Raw genomic sequence first — 17,648 nt, 5'->3', positions numbered from 1 at the left:
CCCAGCACTTTCAACAACTATTATTAGCACAGCCTCCACTTAGGTGTTTGTGGTCTGTGTCTGAACTGAAATGACAACTCGCTGAAAGATCTTATTGACAAGTTGTCTTCTTGTCCTTTCGGGGGGTTCCTGTATGAAATGACTTTACGGCGGAGTCATAAAGAAGAACGGGGGCTTTCCCTTTCACCCAAACAACAGCTTTTTATAACAACGTGGTTTTAAATCAGCTCCTGCACCTGTCAAACAAGTCGACCGTTCACGCTTTTGTGCTCATCTTCGGGTTCCAACTCAAAACATGCATGAACTATAAAAAAAAACTAAAAAAACACACAATTCAAGCGTCAATTGAGGCGAATCCGAATGCACTTTACATGTCTTTATGCTTGTTTTTGTTTCGATTGAATCCACAAAGCAGTTATTTGCTCAAAACACAAATAATTAGCCTATCAGATGCTCATATCAGGCACATTTTAGGCTAATTACACTGCATGATGCCTTCACTTGCTCTGTCATAACGGTTATTCGTTTATCATTGTCAATAGTTTCCTTCCTGTTTTATGCTAAATTGCGCCCAAAAGTTCCTGCGAAAAGCGAAGTACGACAATTCAGTTGGGCGAGTGTGGTTTTTTTGTGTCTGTATGTGCTTGCGGTTGTTGTTATGGTGCCAACGTGCCTCAAGGTCAACGCGATTGTTAACACTTGAGCTGCCGCCGCCCTGACCACACACTTTCACTCCCTTCACTCCCTTCACTCCCTTCACTCCCATCCCCCGGCCCCTGAGCCTAACCAATTGACCGCTGTGTCACATCTATTCGGCAGTTTTGGATGAATCCGTCGCAGAATTAACGTCCAAAATGATCTTATCGGTTCACAAATCACTAAATGCTAGAGGCCCAAAGTACCTGAAGGACCTGTTGACTCCTTGTCGTCCCCTCGGACCCCTGAGATCAGCTGATACTGCTCTTCTAGTGGTGCCTAAAGTAAAAACCAAACACGGTGAAGCCTCTTTTTCTTTTAATGCCTCCAAGATGTGCAACTCTCTTCAGAAGATTTACGTTTTAGCATCGTCTATGTCTAATTAATTGATAAATGTGTGTAGCGTGTGTTAATTGATTGTAAAGTACTCTTTGTATGTACTGAAAATGTCTAAATTGTATGAATGTAAGGCACTTTGAGTTGTCTTAATAAAATTGACGTGACAAAAATGCTGTACTTCAATGTAATTAGCCTAAAGATGCTGTGACATGGCGTTCTGTCTGTTAACGACACAAGGAGGCCAAGAATAGTTGCGTTTATATGATAGAATTTGTGATTAGGCTGTGTTTGGTACATTCTCAGCCGCAGAACCGTCAAACGCCACTGTTTCTCAAACTGCGGTGCGCACACTTCTTCTGGTGGTATACCTCTTCGGTTCTGGCGTTTTCTTAATTTAAAGTACATTTTATTCACATTTTTTCTCTTTCTTGGATAAAATTTTTGGTGTGTTCCCACTTGGGCCTGCGAAGAGTTGGGCACTGTCCAGGGTGTACCCCGCTTAAGGCCCAAAGTCACTGGGAGAGGCTCCAGTCACCCGTGACCCCGAAAGGGAAAAAGCGGTAGAAAATGAATGAATGTTCCTGCTTAAGACCTGGTTTAACCTGGAATAGTTCTGTTATAGACACAAACAAACTCTTTGGTGGTGTAAAAGGTTTGAGCTCTACTGCTGTTCTTAAAGGTACACTATGTAACTTAAAGGTACACTATGTAAAGCAATAACACTGAGATGTTATTGCTTTGCCCCGAAATCAATCTGTAATTTATTGAATTTTGGCTGTTTTATTGCTAGAGATTATCTTGGAAAACATGACTCCGCACTGTATTCTTTAGGCTTTATTCTTTAGACTTTATTCTTTAGACTTTATTCTTTAGGCTTTATTCTTTAGGCTTTATTCTTTAGGCTTTATTCTTTAGACTTTATTCTTTAGACTTTATTCTTTAGGCTTTATTCTTTAGGCTTTATTCTTTAGACTTTATTCTTTAGGCTTTATTCTTTAGGCTTTATTCTTTAGACTTTATTCTTTAGACTTTATTCTTTAGGCTTTATTCTTTAGACTTTATTCTTTAGGCTTTATTCTTTAGGCTTTATTCTTTAGACTTTATTCTTTAGGCTTTATTCTTTAGGCTTTATTCTTTAGGCTTTATTCTTTAGGCTTTATTCTTTAGACTTTATTCTTTAGGCTTTATTCTTTAGACTTTATTCTTTAGGCTTTATTCTTTAGGCTTTATTCTTTAGACTTTATTCTTTAGGCTTTATTCTTTAGACTTTATTCTTTAGGCTTTATTCTTTAGACTTTATTCTTTAGGCTTTATTCTTTAGACTTTATTCTTTAGGCTTTTTTCTTTAGACTTTATTCTTTAGGCTTTTTTCTTTAGACTTTATTCTTTAGACTTTTTTCTTTAGACTTTATTCTTTAGACGAGACGGCCTTATTAGTTTTTTTTAATTCATTTTTTTAATACATGCTTTATTTATTATTTTTTGTATTAACACTGACAATGGCAATAAACCTTAAACGTCTTCGTGTGGCAAACCATCCGCCAGAAAAATTACGTAACGCCTGATAAATAAATAAATGCAATTGTTATTCACACACAAAACTGTATTATGTTATTACAGAAAATAAAATAATGTAGGTTAAATTGCGGAAGAAGCCTGTCTGCGGTTGTTACGCGACGCACTCTCCATCAAAGTGTACAAATCCCCCTAATGAATTATTAATACCTTGTTAAATCACCATCGAACACGGAGGCAATAACCCTGCACACACGGGTCCACCTAATCTGATGGGCTTTCTTCCGTCGCTATGGTAACGGACAGCTGGGGGCTGCCATGTGGCGAACAAAGCCTCCAGCTCCGTCTTCAAATCAACTGTAACGACATTATGTAAACAAAGGCGAGACTGATGAAGACGATAATGAAACGGTTGCAATATAGAAAATGTCTTGGTTTCAGCTTCACTGCATTTGAGGACTTTTTCACAGGCAGAAGATGAAATATTTTGGTTTGAGATTGTCAATCGCTACATTTTATCCCTCGGAAACCCTCGAAATGTCTGATAAAATCCTTTTGGCATCTTTTCACAGTTTCTCTTTACCGTATTTTCCAGAGTATAAGTTGCACCAGCACAAAAATGCATAATAGAGAAGAAGAAAACATATATAATTCCTCATGTGGGACAATAAAGGAATATCTTATCTTATCTTATATAAGTCGCACTGGAGTATGAAAATAACAAATAACATCACATATAAGTTGCTCCGGAGTATAACTATAAGTGTATAAGTATAAATATAAGTATAAGTCGCACCCCGGCCAAAACTAAAAAAGGTGCAACTTATAGTTCGGAAAATACAGTAAATAGAGAAGAAAAAAACATTTATAAATCGCACTGGAGTATGAAATGCAGTTGCAAGTGTGAAAATAACAAATAATATCACTTATACTTATACTTATCCGCAGCGACTTAGTATATAAGTATAAATATAAGTATAAATTGCACCCCGGCCAAAACTATGAAAAAAGGTGCAACTTATAGTCCAGAAACTACGGTATATAACAGTTATGAAGCGAACATGATTTTCTGAACGAGATAAACATTTCTGCTCGTTTTTCCTTATTAATTGTACAGTCCTTTCACATTTTACTCTCAACCGAGACATTTACGAGCTAATTTCGTACATTGCAAAACTCTTTTCTTTTGTTAGCGCTTCAAACTAACAAAAAATAGCACAAATATCCATGCGAAAAGCTACAAATCGCACATAGACGAAACCCAGTAGCACCAAGACTGTTGATTACTTATTGATCTATTGATTGGTCACATGCAAATTCCCGTTCATTTTGCGATTCGCTCAACCGCGGCGCGATGAACAGGTTCGGTGAGCGCGCCATCTGTTTCGCCGAGCGCTCGAACGTACGGGGACGAGCAGGGACGTGTTTTGTGTGTGTGTCTGGCACTAAAGTCTCATCTGAACAAGATTACAGAGTCTCAGCCCCCATTCCACGCTCGCTGACTCACCAGCCAGCGCCAGCTCTCGATTGACTTTCGTCCTCGCTCGGGCCTGCCCTCCTCCGCGCCCTCCGACCCTCAGAAGTGACGGGACGACGGGGCGTGAGTGTAAACTGTGTATCAAAGAGCACAAAGGGAGGTCTGGGCTAAACAAGAAGCCACTTCACAGGCGGGTACGGGACGCCGCTTCCGCCACTCAGCTACTAATTTGTTATGGGAAAACAAAAATACAGATTGCTTCATGTTTTCCGTGCGTTCGGAGCTCGTTTCGTGCACAACGTTGCGCCGGGCTAGCTCGGTCAAGTCACGCTAAAATGAATGAAGGCTTAAAGATCGCGTATGGACAGTGAGCAGCGGGTGAATGTCACTGAAATGATGAATACTTTACACATGAGGTCCACACTTTTCCTGCAGACACTTCTGTGTTTGGAAAGAGAGGTGTTTGTGGGTCAATGCTAACGCTGATGCTAATTTTAAGCTACGATACTAAATAAAAATTCTACTAAAATGACAAACTGATGAATTCTATAAGTAAAAACAATCACATAGTCTTTACTTTAAATTGTACTTGGTTGTTTCTTTATATTTTATGTTGTTTATGTATTTCGTTTTATGTTCTGATAAATGTTAGCATTAGCTGTGAGAAACAGTTGCGCACTGTTGTAAACGTTTGGGGCATAAACACAACGTGACTTTTTTCTTTTGTATATTGTAAAAGTAGCACATAGCAACAAAATGAGACCACTGCGCGCTGTCTTTTATTTCTCGGCAACCAGGAAATAAGTGCCGAAAGCAGTGCTCTGATTGGCTGCACTTGGGTGGTCCACCTCAGCTTCACTTCGCCGCCTGTAAAAGCCGCTCTGAAGCCGCTCTGAAGCCATGCACTTTACAACACGTGTGACTAACGTGTTTATGAGAGCTCGGGATGCGTTAAGATTTAAATAATTGCTTCCTCTTGACCCCAGCTGTAAGAACGGTAAGGTTGCACTTGCTGCGCTTTAGATTAATGATGTATTTAATTTCCGTGACATTTTATATCAAACAAGAATATACACATTTTACTAAATCAATCACTATGTTATTTTACTATATCAATGTTTTCTTCTTCTTTGGCACTGCAGCTCAATTATTGGACCAGTCTGACTTCTGCATTGTTCACACGTCCTGGTTTAGCCACGATTTGAGCCAAATTGAATCCAGATGTAGACTTGGTTCTAGTCCTGGTCTTATTCATATTAAACTAAAGGTTTCATCCCCAATTTTGATGTGGCTTTTGTCCAAATGTCGATCACTCGGGCCGTCAAAAGTATCAACAATCAGAGACTAATCGATACTGAAACTATTGAAAGTAGATTTGTAATTCGAACAAATATGGACAAAATGATCACATCACACTGACAGGACATTTTACTTTTCCTGAACAGTTTTAGAACGATCTTCACTCGTATAAAAACTAGAACCCGCTCTCTTAAAGGTGAAGAGTTATGTCCCCCAGACTAGGCCTTCATGATAATCTGAAATCTTTGAAATCCAGTTATCATATGCTTCAAGCTGTTATTATTAAAGCTATTAAGACATAACAAGATGAAGAAGAAACACACTCACGGGTCATTAGAATCATAGGCATAGTTTATTGTGATATAAATATATTAAAGGTTGACAGAACGTCTACAGTATCCAAGATGCAGAGCGAGGAAAAAGGAAAACATAATGCAAAGCTATCACAGAGCAATAAGAAATGAAACGCAATAAACAACGGTGTCGTTAGAATCTCATGTATTTACATTCCGGTACGTTTTAATTTTACAATATACTCTACGGAACTATAACTCGACCTCGCTGAACCAGAAAGCACAGGAAGCGGCTCAGAAAGTATGGCATTTTCAGAATAATAAAAAGGGAAACTAGTGTTGACGCGCCATCTGGTGGCCACACTCCGCCAAGTCACGTAATGTACAAATTAACATCCTTTTTTTTTTTTGCCCCACACAAACATAATCAACTTTTTAATTTGTATTTAATGTAAACGGATAAAATTCCCTGCCACTAATGCATATTTATCCAATCCATCGAAAACAAAAAGGGAAAAAAACAATATAAGCAGAGCCAATCCATTTTCAATTTAAAATACGATGGGGAAACGATGTGTGTGGAAATACTTCATATTTAATCAGTATTTTCAAGTTAAAAGTCTGTCTGTCTTGGCTAAACGCTGGTAAGAGTTACATAAAAGTACAGTCATGAAAAAGCACTTCATTTATAGCCCTGAAATGAACACTACATCCAGCAGAGACTGTCTTTACTTTCTCACACGTTCGATCTACACGGAGCAGTCGATGCACGAGACAGCGCCCCCTCGTGTGCGGCTGTGGTCACTTCATTCCATAATCACTGTAGGTTGGTCACAAGAGTCATGTCGTTTAGTCGTCCGCCTGGAGCATCTCCTCGATCTCCTGGTCCCACTGCTCGTCCTTGTTGTCCGACTCGGTTACGACCTCGTATTCTTGAAGCTCCTGCTGCAGCTCCTTCTCCCAGTCCGCGGAGTCGTCTGAGAACAATCAAAAGGAGAGTTGTTATTATTATTTTACTTTTAAGGTCCAAAATACTGCATTATTCTGGAGTTTGAATCTATCTTGTCCTTAGTTAGACTACCGAGTATCAGTCGCACCAGCCAAAAAATGCATAATAAAGAAGAAACATATGTAAGTTGCACTGGAGTATGAAATGCAGTTGCAAGTGTGAAAATAACAAATAATATCACATATAAGTCGCTCCAGAGTATAAGTATATAACTATAAATATATGTATAAGTCGCACCCCGGCCAAAACTATTAATAAAAAAATACGAAAAATACGGTATTATTATAAATTGGCCTGCAGGAAATAGCCATGTCTACAAAATTATTATTATTGTTTATTTGGTCAGGACAGTGCATATATGTGATACACTGTACACGCAGGACGGTCCATTGTCCCACATTCACTCACACAAAAACACACACTCTTTCATACACCAGCATACATGGGCACAGGAGGTAAGGTGGGTAAAGTGTCTTGCCCAAGGGCACTACAGCCCCCCTGTGGCACCGTGGTTTCACATCCAAGTACTAACAGGCCCGTCCCAGCTTAGCCTTCGAGATCTAACGAGGGCATTGACATACGGCCATAAATAAAATAAAATATGTATTTTTAAAAAGTCCTTAGTAGCAGAACAATGAAGAGGAAAGAGGTGAATGTCCACACTAATCCAGGATTATTCAATATAAGGCCCACGAGCCAGATCAAGGCCGTCAAACGATCTGATCCGGGCAACGGCCAATCTTACAAAATAAAAAATGTTTTCTCATGTTTATTGCTTTGGACCTGATCTAATTCTGGGTTTTTCTGGTTTAGTCCTGATCTGGCCCTAGTTTGATTCTGGGATAGTCCCGGTTCAGATCCGGTTGGTCCAGTCTAGTCTAGTAATAGTTTAATTATTTAAAGCCTTTTCAATTTTTCATCTAATATCACAGTTGTATTATTATCAGTGTTGAAACAGAACTAGTGTTGGGGATGTTTTTGAGCAACCCCGAATTGTGCGGACACTTAGCCGCTTTAAAAACACGGAGGAGCTTCATGGATTACAACGTAGATCAGTGAGGGGCCGGCGTTTTGAACTCTGGAGAGGGAAAATGGCCGAATACGTAGGATAACTGAAACATAAGTCCGGGTTCGTTTGTTGACAAGGACACAACAGCATAACTGAGCCAAAAGGTCGGCATGTCAAAGAGTAACGACTGACCATCGAGTGAGGGCGTGTCCTCCTTCTTGTCGAGCACAAGCTGTTCCATCCCTTTTCTCAGATCCTCATGGTTAATGGCAGCGGAGTCGAAAGCGTCGCTGACAAACTCGGACACGCCGGGGCTGGTGGAGATCTCCTCTTCCTCGTGTTGTGGCTGGAGGTGAGAATAGTCCAACATTAGTTAGAACGTTTGCTAATGTTTCAGTTCTTGTAGCGTAACTTTAATACAGACCTTTTTCACGTCATTAATGGAAACAGGTGGAGTTTTGGGCCTGACTTTATCTGTGAATGAGAACATAGTGCAGAGCTCAGGATGTGAAAAGTGACTTAAGTACCGTATTTTCCGGACTATAAATTGCACCTTTTATCATAGTTTTGCCTGGGGTGCGACTTATACTTAGATTTATACTTGTATACTTATACTCCGGAAAGACTTATATGTGATATTATTTGTTATTTTCACACTTGCAACTGCATTTCCTACTCCAGTGCAACTCATATATGTTTTTTTATTCTCTATTATGCATTTTTTGGCTGGTGCGACTTATAGTCCGGAAAATACGGTAATATCTAAATTATACAAAAGTATTAACAATCTGGACAACCAAAAAAAAAAAAATTTAAATAATAAAATAATAAACTTTAAATATAAAGTTAAAAAATGAAATAAATAAATAAATGTGACCTTTTTGACAGACTCTGGACTAGATGAGACTCATTTGCAGTAGAATGTTAGGTGTGATTGTTCGGTGTGTAGTCTTAACAAGGACACATCTCTACCATTGTTGACATTGCTCTGTGGTAAGCGCCATCTAAGACGGGCGTCGTCCAACTGCTACAGAATGTGTCCTTCGCTAACAGTATCAGTTCCCTTGGTCGACTCGTCTCACAGAAGCGGTTTCCTTTGCTCATTATATCTCTTCTTGGCGACTATTCAAACCTCTGAGTGTCAAAGCTTAGTCAGACTATTGTATTCAAGTCGCTGGGTTCCAGACTGATCTGTAAATAACTTCTACTGCCTCAGACATCCAGAGTCTCCTGCCTCAGACATCCAGAGTCTCCTGCCTCAGACATCCAGAGTCTCCTGCCTCAGACATACAGAGTATCCTGCCTCAGACATCCAGAGTCTCCTGCCTCAGACATCCAGAGTCTCCTGCCTCAGACATCCAGAGTCTCCTGCCTCAGACATACAGAGTATCCTGCCTCAGACATCCAGAGTCTCCTGCCTCAGACATCCAGAGTCTCCTGCCTCAGACACCCAGAGTCTACTGCCTCAGACATCCAGAGTCTCCTGCCTCAGACACCCAGTGTCTACTGCCTCAGACACCCAGAGTCTACGGCCTCAGACACCCAGAGTCTACTGCCTCAGACATCCAGAGTCTCCTGCCTCAGAAATCCAGAGTCTCCTGCCTCAGACACCCAGTCTCCTGCCTCAGACATCCAGTCTCCTGCCTCAGACATCCAGAGTCTCCTGCCTCAGACATCCAGAGTCTCCTGCCTCAGACATACAGAGTCTCCTGCCTCAGACATCCAGAGTCTCCTGCCTCAGACATCCAGAGTCTCCTGCCTCAGACATCCAGAGTCTACTGCCTCAGACACCCAGAGTCTACTGCCTCAGACATCCAGAGTCTCCTGCCTCAGACATCCAGAGTCTCCTGCCTCAGACATACAGTCTCCTGCCTCAGACATCCAGAGTCTCCTGCCTCAGACATCCAGAGTCTCCTGCCTCAGACATCCAGAGTCTACTGCCTCAGAAATCCAGAGTCTCCTGCCTCAGACACCCAGTGTCTACTGCCTCAGACACCCAGTGTCTACTGCCTCAGACATCCAGAGTCTCCTGCCTCAGACACCCAGAGTCTACTGCCTCAGACATCCAGAGTCTCCTGCCTCAGACACCCAGTGTCTACTGCCTCAGACATCCAGAGTCTCCTGCCTCAGACACCCAGTGTCTACTGCCTCAGACACCCAGAGTCTACTGCCTCAGACACCCAGAGTCTCCTGCCTCAGACACCCAGTGTCTCCTGCCTCAGACATCCAGAGTCTACTGCCTCAGACACCCAGAGTCTACTGCCTCAGACATCCAGAGTCTCCTGCCTCAGACATCCAGAGTCTACTGCCTCAGACATACAGAGTCTCCTGCCTCAGACATACAGTCTCCTGCCTCAGACATCCAGAGTCTCCTGCCTCAGACATCCAGAGTCTCCTGCCTCAGACACCCAGTGTCTACTGCCTCAGACACCCAGTGTCTACTGCCTCAGACACCCAGAGTCTACTGCCTCAGACATCCAGAGTCTCCTGCCTCAGACATCCAGAGTCTACTGCCTCAGACATCCAGAGTCTCCTGCCTCAGACACCCAGTGTCTACTGCCTCAGACATCCAGAGTCTCCTGCCTCAGACACCCAGTGTCTACTGCCTCAGACATCCAGAGTCTCCTGCCTCAGACACCCAGTGTCTACTGCCTCAGACATCCAGAGTCTCCTGCCTCAGACACCCAGAGTCTACTGCCTCAGACATCCAGAGTCTCCTGCCTCAGACACCCAGTGTCTACTGCCTCAGACATCCAGAGTCTCCTGCCTCAGACACCCAGTGTCTACTGCCTCAGACACCCAGAGTCTACTGCCTCAGACACCCAGAGTCTCCTGCCTCAGACACCCAGAGTCTCCTGCCTCAGACATCCAGAGTCTACTGCCTCAGACATCCAGAGTCTCCTGCCTCAGACATCCAGAGTCTACTGCCTCAGACACCCAGAGTCTACTGCCTCAGACATCCAGAGTCTCCTGCCTCAGACATCCAGAGTCTACTGCCTCAGACATACAGAGTCTCCTGCCTCAGACATACAGTCTCCTGCCTCAGACATCCAGAGTCTCCTGCCTCAGACATCCAGAGTCTCCTGCCTCAGACACCCAGTGTCTACTGCCTCAGACACCCAGTGTCTACTGCCTCAGACACCCAGAGTCTACTGCCTCAGACATCCAGAGTCTCCTGCCTCAGACATCCAGAGTCTACTGCCTCAGACATCCAGAGTCTCCTGCCTCAGACATCCAGAGTCTACTGCCTCAGACATCCAGAGTCTCCTGCCTCAGACACCCAGTGTCTACTGCCTCAGACATCCAGAGTCTCCTGCCTCAGACACCCAGTGTCTACTGCCTCAGACATCCAGAGTCTCCTGCCTCAGACACCCAGTGTCTACTGCCTCAGACATCCAGAGTCTCCTGCCTCAGACACCCAGAGTCTACTGCCTCAGACATCCAGAGTCTCCTGCCTCAGACACCCAGTGTCTACTGCCTCAGACATCCAGAGTCTCCTGCCTCAGACACCCAGTGTCTACTGCCTCAGACACCCAGAGTCTACTGCCTCAGACACCCAGAGTCTCCTGCCTCAGACACCCAGAGTCTCCTGCCTCAGACATCCAGAGTCTCCTGCCTCAGACATCCAGAGTCTCCTGCCTCAGACACCCAGTCTCCTGCCTCAGACATCCAGAGTCTCCTGCCTCAGACATCCAGAGTCTCCTGCCTCAGACACCCAGTCTCCTGCCTCAGACATCCAGAGTCTCCTGCCTCAGACACCCAGTCTCCTGCCTCAGACATCCAGAGTCTCCTGCCTCAGACATCCAGAGTCTCCTGCCTCTTCCTACAACTCAAGGACTCATTAGGACAACACAAATTTATCCCTGACATCATTCGCTGGACAAGTTGTGATTTCAGTTTTAATTTTTGGATGTCTTGATTGTGTTCGTTTGCTCTCTGTGACGTGTTCTAAGTTTTTTAAGTTCTAAGTTCAAAGAGTTTTAAGTGTTTAAATTTAAAAAGAAAAGAAAATTGACACAAAAAGTGACTTTTACCATTTAGGTCCGTACAGTACAGTCTAGATTAGGAGAATTAGGAGAACTATTAGGTTAGTTTGCTAAATAAACAAAGGTGCACTATGTAACTTGTGCGTCTGTAGAAGTTAGACTTATGACTTATTGTTTATCTTGAAGTTAAAATCTCTCAGAGCTCTCTATAACCAACCATTAAAGGAAACTGAAACTTTAAAAAACACTTTATCGTTCACACCATTACAACATACTTAGGCCAAAAAATAATAATAGTGTGTTTCCGGAAACAAAAAAAATATCCAGGTCGGTAGGTCAGATTTTTTCTTCAATATTTTTAAATCCTCGCACAGGTTTTGCAGACAGTTTTCTTTTGTCAGAAGTGAGCGCTTCACTTTGAAAATGGCCTTATTAGTATGCAGATATAGAATAAAATAGTGATCTAGTAATCACCGCTCTGTTGCCCCCTCTGTTGCGGTGTGTCCGCGTTTATCTCACCGGTCAGATTAACTCGCCGGATGCTGGAGACGGGGCGGGGCTTCTATTCCACTCCCATGGAAGCCAGTCTGCACGCTGACCACATAGAGCATCTTTGCGCAAACATGAATGCGCCGTAGGCAAAACAAAACCTTTTTCATATCCTACGATCCCCACGGATGATTTTTTTCCCGCAGCTTTTGGATTCGATCTCACAATTTGACATTCTCGAAACGTACGGCCGGTAAATATGAGATAAAATGTTTATGGTCGGGTTTTCTTTATTTTGAAATCCAGCTCCATGGATATTACCGGAAACACAATTTTTCTTCTTCTTGGCCTTTTGACGATATTATCTTTTTCAAACCTAAGAACTCTATATAAATCCTTAATAATGCCTTGAAATATCAGCATCATCCCAAAAAGATCCTTTGCACAATCAACCTGTTCTTTTTTAAACTTTCACACAGTGGAATAAACTTCAGTCTGAAATTGTCTTCAGATATTCACGACTTCGCTCGAAACCTGAAAAAGCACATTCTAGAAAATGAACGGAGCCAACGTCAGACAAGTTAGAAATTAGCTGTGTTTTTGTTCAGTCTGAACAAATGTAGTAATTGTAGAAATTGAGAAGCTTCATAGTGTATTTTACCAAGCAAATGTTGATAATGAAATGTTATAATTGTAATGTGTACTTTTATTACCGTTGTTGTGTATTCACCTGCAGAGGGAAAGTAGCAGGGGCAAAATCTGATGCATCGTTTCTCTTGAAGATTAATGACTTTGTACATGGTCCCTGACAAATAAAGACTAAACTGAAGACTAAACTAAACAAAAGACTACACAAAAGACTAAACAAAAGACTAAACTAAAGACTAAAGTAAACACTAAACTAAATACTTAACTAAATACTTAACTAAATACTTAACTAAAGACTAAACTAAATACTTAACTAAAGACTAAACTAAACTAGTAAATTAAGCTCATTTATCTCTCATTCCTTCCCTTACAGGCATTTTATTGCTAAAAAACAACACCTTAAAACATGCTTTCTAACCTATTCTTAAAGGTGGTATGGACGATTTTTTTCAGCAAATTTTTTATCATATTTCCTCGTGGCGTGGATAAATCATTTGTCCTGCCACGTATCAATCATAAAACGCACCTACCGCTCAGCTGCAGCCGCGTGCGGTTCGTCCCCACGTTTCCGCGTGCCTAAGCGCATGGATCTATCATAATATAGTTCCCTCAGTGTACGGGGCAAAATGAAGACGGAGAAAGACTGTTCGAGCTGACGCAGAAGTGGACAGAAATCTACGGGAGACGAGCGATGCGATGCGCTCCGTTGCGCTAATAAACAAACGCACGTGTGTGTTGTATCAGTCCGCACGGAGGAGTGGCATGCGCACTTCCGCCTGCGTTCTCAAATCGCTGAAAAATCGTCCATACCGCCTTTAACTTGGCCGCTCATCTCCATGGATATACACATGTCATATTGTGGAACATTCCAGGCAAAGTGAGTAACATTTCCATGGAGACGCGTTGCTAGCAGAGCCTCCATCAGAAAAGTGACTTAGTTCATAAAGCTGGAACACAGTCCTCCACACAAAGAACTGACAGGCTCGGCAGACTTGACACTGCGTCGCAACTAAAAGCCATAAGCTCACAAAAGAAAGAATGGCACAAGTTACGGAGGGAAAGACGCCGTTACCGGATAGAATGACGTCCTCGGGTGAGACGCTGGCCCTTCGCTCCTCTCCGTCCTGCTCCTGCTGCTGCTGTGCCAACGCCGTGAGCTGAGCCGACTGTTTAACCAGAGAAACCCGGTAGAAGTAATTCCTCCAGAAGACCTCCTCCTTCACGCTGTCGGAACACGTTGAGCAGGTTTTTAAACACAATCGGTGTGCGCGCTTGTGTTTTTCGCTCGGAGATTACACTCACAGTTTGGGGACGAGGTCAAAGCGCATGTGGTTCAGCAGATGGTCCTCCTCCAGCATGACCGCGGCCAGAGGATACATCTGATCCATATCGAAGAGGAACTGCACGCCCGCCGGAGGGTCGCGCAGGAAGTTCCTTTTATCCTGTCGTGACATGACAACACACGGGTCGCTTTATACAAGAGATCCTTACAGTTCAGTGTCGTGAATGATCCTCACGTCCGAAGCACTTACAGCGGATAGAGCCAGAATCTGCTGCTGAATGGTCTCCTCCTCGTTGTAGCCCACCCAGGGAGGGACCGCCGCTTCTGGACGCAAGATATGCAACTGCTCAGTACAACGTTTACCTGCTAGTCTACAGTAAGGGTGCGTCAAAATAACAGTGGAAAAAAAATCCCGCACACTGTCTTACATGCAAGAAAATTTAATTTACAGGTGGAGAAGCAACATTTCGGCAACTGGGCCTTGGTCGTCGTTTTGCCTGTGCGGCAAAACCCAGTGCGGTTTGAAGAGTTTGTGTGTGTTAAAGTTTTGGTAAACGAATCACATGTTTAAATGTTTGTCTTGCTTTACCTGATCGCTTTGCTTTCTTTTGCAGGACAAACTTCTCCTGCTCCTTCTGGAAGTCTCCTAGGAATGTCTAGAAAAGCACAAACATTAAATACCGTACATATTTAAGATAAGATAAGATGATATAGTATAAGATAGTCGAACATAAGCATTCTTTAACCGGGGAAGCACAGACCTTGTCCATGATTTTTCCCTCTTCCACGCTTTTCTTGATGGTGTTTGCCGTCTCCACCACAGACTCTGAAATCTTTTTGGTGGCGGTGGAGGCAAAACTGAAGATAAAATCTGCAAATAAAGACGGTTTAGTTGAGTAGAAGCTTGTTTTTTCCCCCCTTTCTTCATAGCAAATTCAAAATATTTTAGTTGGCATGTCGTAAGTAAAACAGCATCTAAAACTCAGCTCAGATTTACAAACATTAGAAGTAGTAGTAGTAAAAAGAATAATAAAGGTTTTGTGAGTCATTAAATTAGCAATTGACTCGTCAGTTTGTATTTTTCACATTTTTAAACAAATTTAAGACCGAAATATAGTGACTGAAGGTTTACCGAAAGATAATATCAACGTTATTAATGCAAATCTCAACATTTTCCTTTTAATACTGCCACAATCTTTTAATACTGCCACAATCCTTTTAATACTGCCACAACACCATTTTTATAAAAGGACTTTAGGGAAAGGTTTTTGAGTCTGAATAGCACAGATAACAACAATGATATCAAAATACGAGTACATTTTGTTCAATAGTCACAATTATTCTGATTCATCGTCGCAGATCTACTGACAAAGTGAATAGTTAGTTGCTGTAACCCTGCGCCTCATTTTTATATTAAGTTTTATTCTCTTGATGCCGGTTAAACGTGTAAATTTGAGCATTTAATAGATATAATAGATATGCTTTGGGATCTAGAACAACAAACTAGGTCATGTCACTCCACAGAAACACCTTGTCCCTCTTTTGTGTAGTTATGTCACAGTTTGTCTAGTTAACCACCGCATTACACAATCATTACTCATATAAACACACACAGTAAAATAAATAAAAGTACAGACTCTCACCTCCCAGCCCTTGACTTTGGTTGGAGCCGTGTTCGTGGGTCTGTTCCTCTCCATCATCCTCCGCAGGCAACGATTTGTTTACCTCGTTTTGAGCTTCTACAACCTTTTCTTTCTGCTCTTCATTCTCGTTTTCTGTCACATCCGCGGTCTTGGCGCTCGGAGTCTCGAAGCCCAGCCACGAGCCAAAGTTGTTGAACATTATCGATCTCTTTTCGGTCACGAGAGATAAAGGTTTCACAACAGAAAAGGAGAATGTGACGGTGGCAGAGTGTTGACATAAAGCGACCAGGAAGTGAACGCGGAGCTTCTTCTGCTGTGACGTCCACGCTCTGAACGCGCGTTTGAGCTTCGGCGTCGCCATCTTGTGGTGAAAAGAGGGAAACGCAGGTACTTCGGCATGGTTTTCTGTTCGGTTTTCACTTTTTATTATTAGTTATTATTAGTCATTTTTATTTAGTTTAAGAGCTTAAGGTTACTATGTCTCAAATTACCAGTATTTTGTATCAATTAAGTGAAACAAATGATAACCAGATTCAGAATTAGATAAACAGATAAATAAGATAAACACAGTTGGCTGCATTTATTTAATTTATTTAAGAGAAAGATATAATATAATATAATATATAAATAACATTATATTTTGAATCCCTTTAACAAGCAACATTAAAATCCATCAAATTACAATCATACATTCCAAATAATCAGTCAACATAGTACATTTACCGAAATTTCCACATTGTGTGGACAACTAAAGGCTATCTTATATCTTATATTTTTAGTGACCAAAGAGGGTAAAAAAAAAGAAAGCTTAAACAACTACAATATAAAAATACATGTACATGGTAATTCTTTATATATTCAATTTATCCATAAATGTGAATGAAGTTTGGGGTAGATTTGCTCTTTCCTGCGCGATTACTGATTAAGCCTTATTTTATTTCCATAGTTTATTCTTGTTAATGCATCTTTGTGCCTGCTTTAAAGGTAAATCATTTTGGTAAACACAAAAAACCCGATAATAACACTTTCATCATTTGTTGGAATCTAGTTTTTCATTCGTATTCAGTCGCGTAGGCGCAGTACCCAGACTCACCTGCAAGTGTCAGTAAGGAGCGTGCACCGTCAACATCCCACACCGGACACGTCTGAAGAAGAACACGCTGGGCTGCACTTTATCCACGGTGAGTGCGAGATCTGACTCAATATTTGCTTTTTTAATGATTCTTTAGCCCCTGTTGTCTCTTGTTAGTCTTTAAGAGTGTGTATGAAGCCATTTAGATGTGCTTTTGAAGGATTTTGATGCGTTTGTCAGCCTAATTATGCTAAATATGTCGCTAATACTGGAGAGAACAAGTAGAAAACCGGTGAAAGTAAAATACAAAACGAAACGAAACATGTCACTCATAATATAAAGGCTAATGATTAAATGAAACTAGGGCTGTAAATAATTGAATTTTTTAGTACTTGACTTCAAACGATTAATTATATTGTATATTCAGACTTTTTTAAAAACATTATCAATCAGATAAAGGTTAAATACAGTAACTAAAGGCTCCTGTATAGATAATAATTACAAATAAAGTGTATTACGGAGGAAAATCTGACATTATGAATTATTTTTTGACCTTTTTGATTTAAAAATATTGTTGTCGTTGCTACAAAATATATTGTTTTATGTGTTTTAGAGACTATGTGGTCCAGATAACCGTTGTTTTTTAGTTTACAAGTCAAGATCAGTCGTGTGCAGCTCTAAACCAAACTGGCCTGTCACATTATCACATTTAAGTGTTAGGATTAATGTGAGGGGGAAAAAACATCACAATTTAACGATTATTCATGATGATTGGGAAACCAAACAACAGCGGAATCTTTAATTTTCTTTCATTCCCGTGGTCTAACATGTTAAAATCCCTCAAGTTTGTGACCGGCTTTACAAAATGTTACTTTCTGAACGACAAAGACA

General features: G+C 41.5%; 1 protein-coding gene across 1 annotated transcript; it reads right to left on the bottom strand.

Moving 5' to 3' along the window:
• Positions 1-5,654: 5,654 nt before the first annotated feature.
• On the bottom strand, positions 5,655-15,997 carry syap1 (synapse associated protein 1). Its single transcript, XM_072465579.1, has 9 exons — positions 15,686-15,997; positions 14,804-14,913; positions 14,632-14,698; positions 14,293-14,366; positions 14,063-14,202; positions 13,833-13,984; positions 8,062-8,111; positions 7,830-7,983; positions 5,655-6,596 (listed from the first exon to the last, which is right to left on the bottom strand). The coding sequence occupies exons 1-9, from the start codon at positions 15,882-15,884 to the stop codon at positions 6,469-6,471; spliced, it is 1,074 nt and encodes a 357-aa protein (XP_072321680.1). The 5' UTR covers positions 15,885-15,997; the 3' UTR covers positions 5,655-6,468.
• Positions 15,998-17,648: the final 1,651 nt, after the last annotated feature.

This window comes from Eucyclogobius newberryi, unplaced genomic scaffold, assembly GCF_026437365.1.
Source record: "Eucyclogobius newberryi isolate DKJ021-1_F unplaced genomic scaffold, fEucNew1.0.hap1 SCAF_5, whole genome shotgun sequence".
Lineage (NCBI taxonomy): Eukaryota > Metazoa > Chordata > Actinopteri > Gobiiformes > Gobiidae > Eucyclogobius > Eucyclogobius newberryi.
Note: the sequence above shows the minus strand (reverse complement) of the source record. Positions and strands in the feature narration are given on the sequence as shown.

What these genes read in the sequence shown, in the direction of transcription:
- syap1 (XM_072465579.1), bottom strand. Translation starts at nt 15,884, where the DNA reads ATGTTCAACAACTTTGGCTCGTGGCTGGGCTTCGAGACTCCGAGCGCC. An exon ending in AAAGAAAGCAAAGCGATCAG is followed by an intron (nt 14,367 to 14,631) that starts GTAAAGCAAGAC and finishes TCTTGCGTCCAG; the next exon opens with AAGCGGCGGTCCCTCCCTGG. An exon ending in TTTGACCTCGTCCCCAAACT is followed by an intron (nt 13,985 to 14,062) that starts GTGAGTGTAATC and finishes GTGTTCCGACAG; the next exon opens with CGTGAAGGAGGAGGTCTTCT.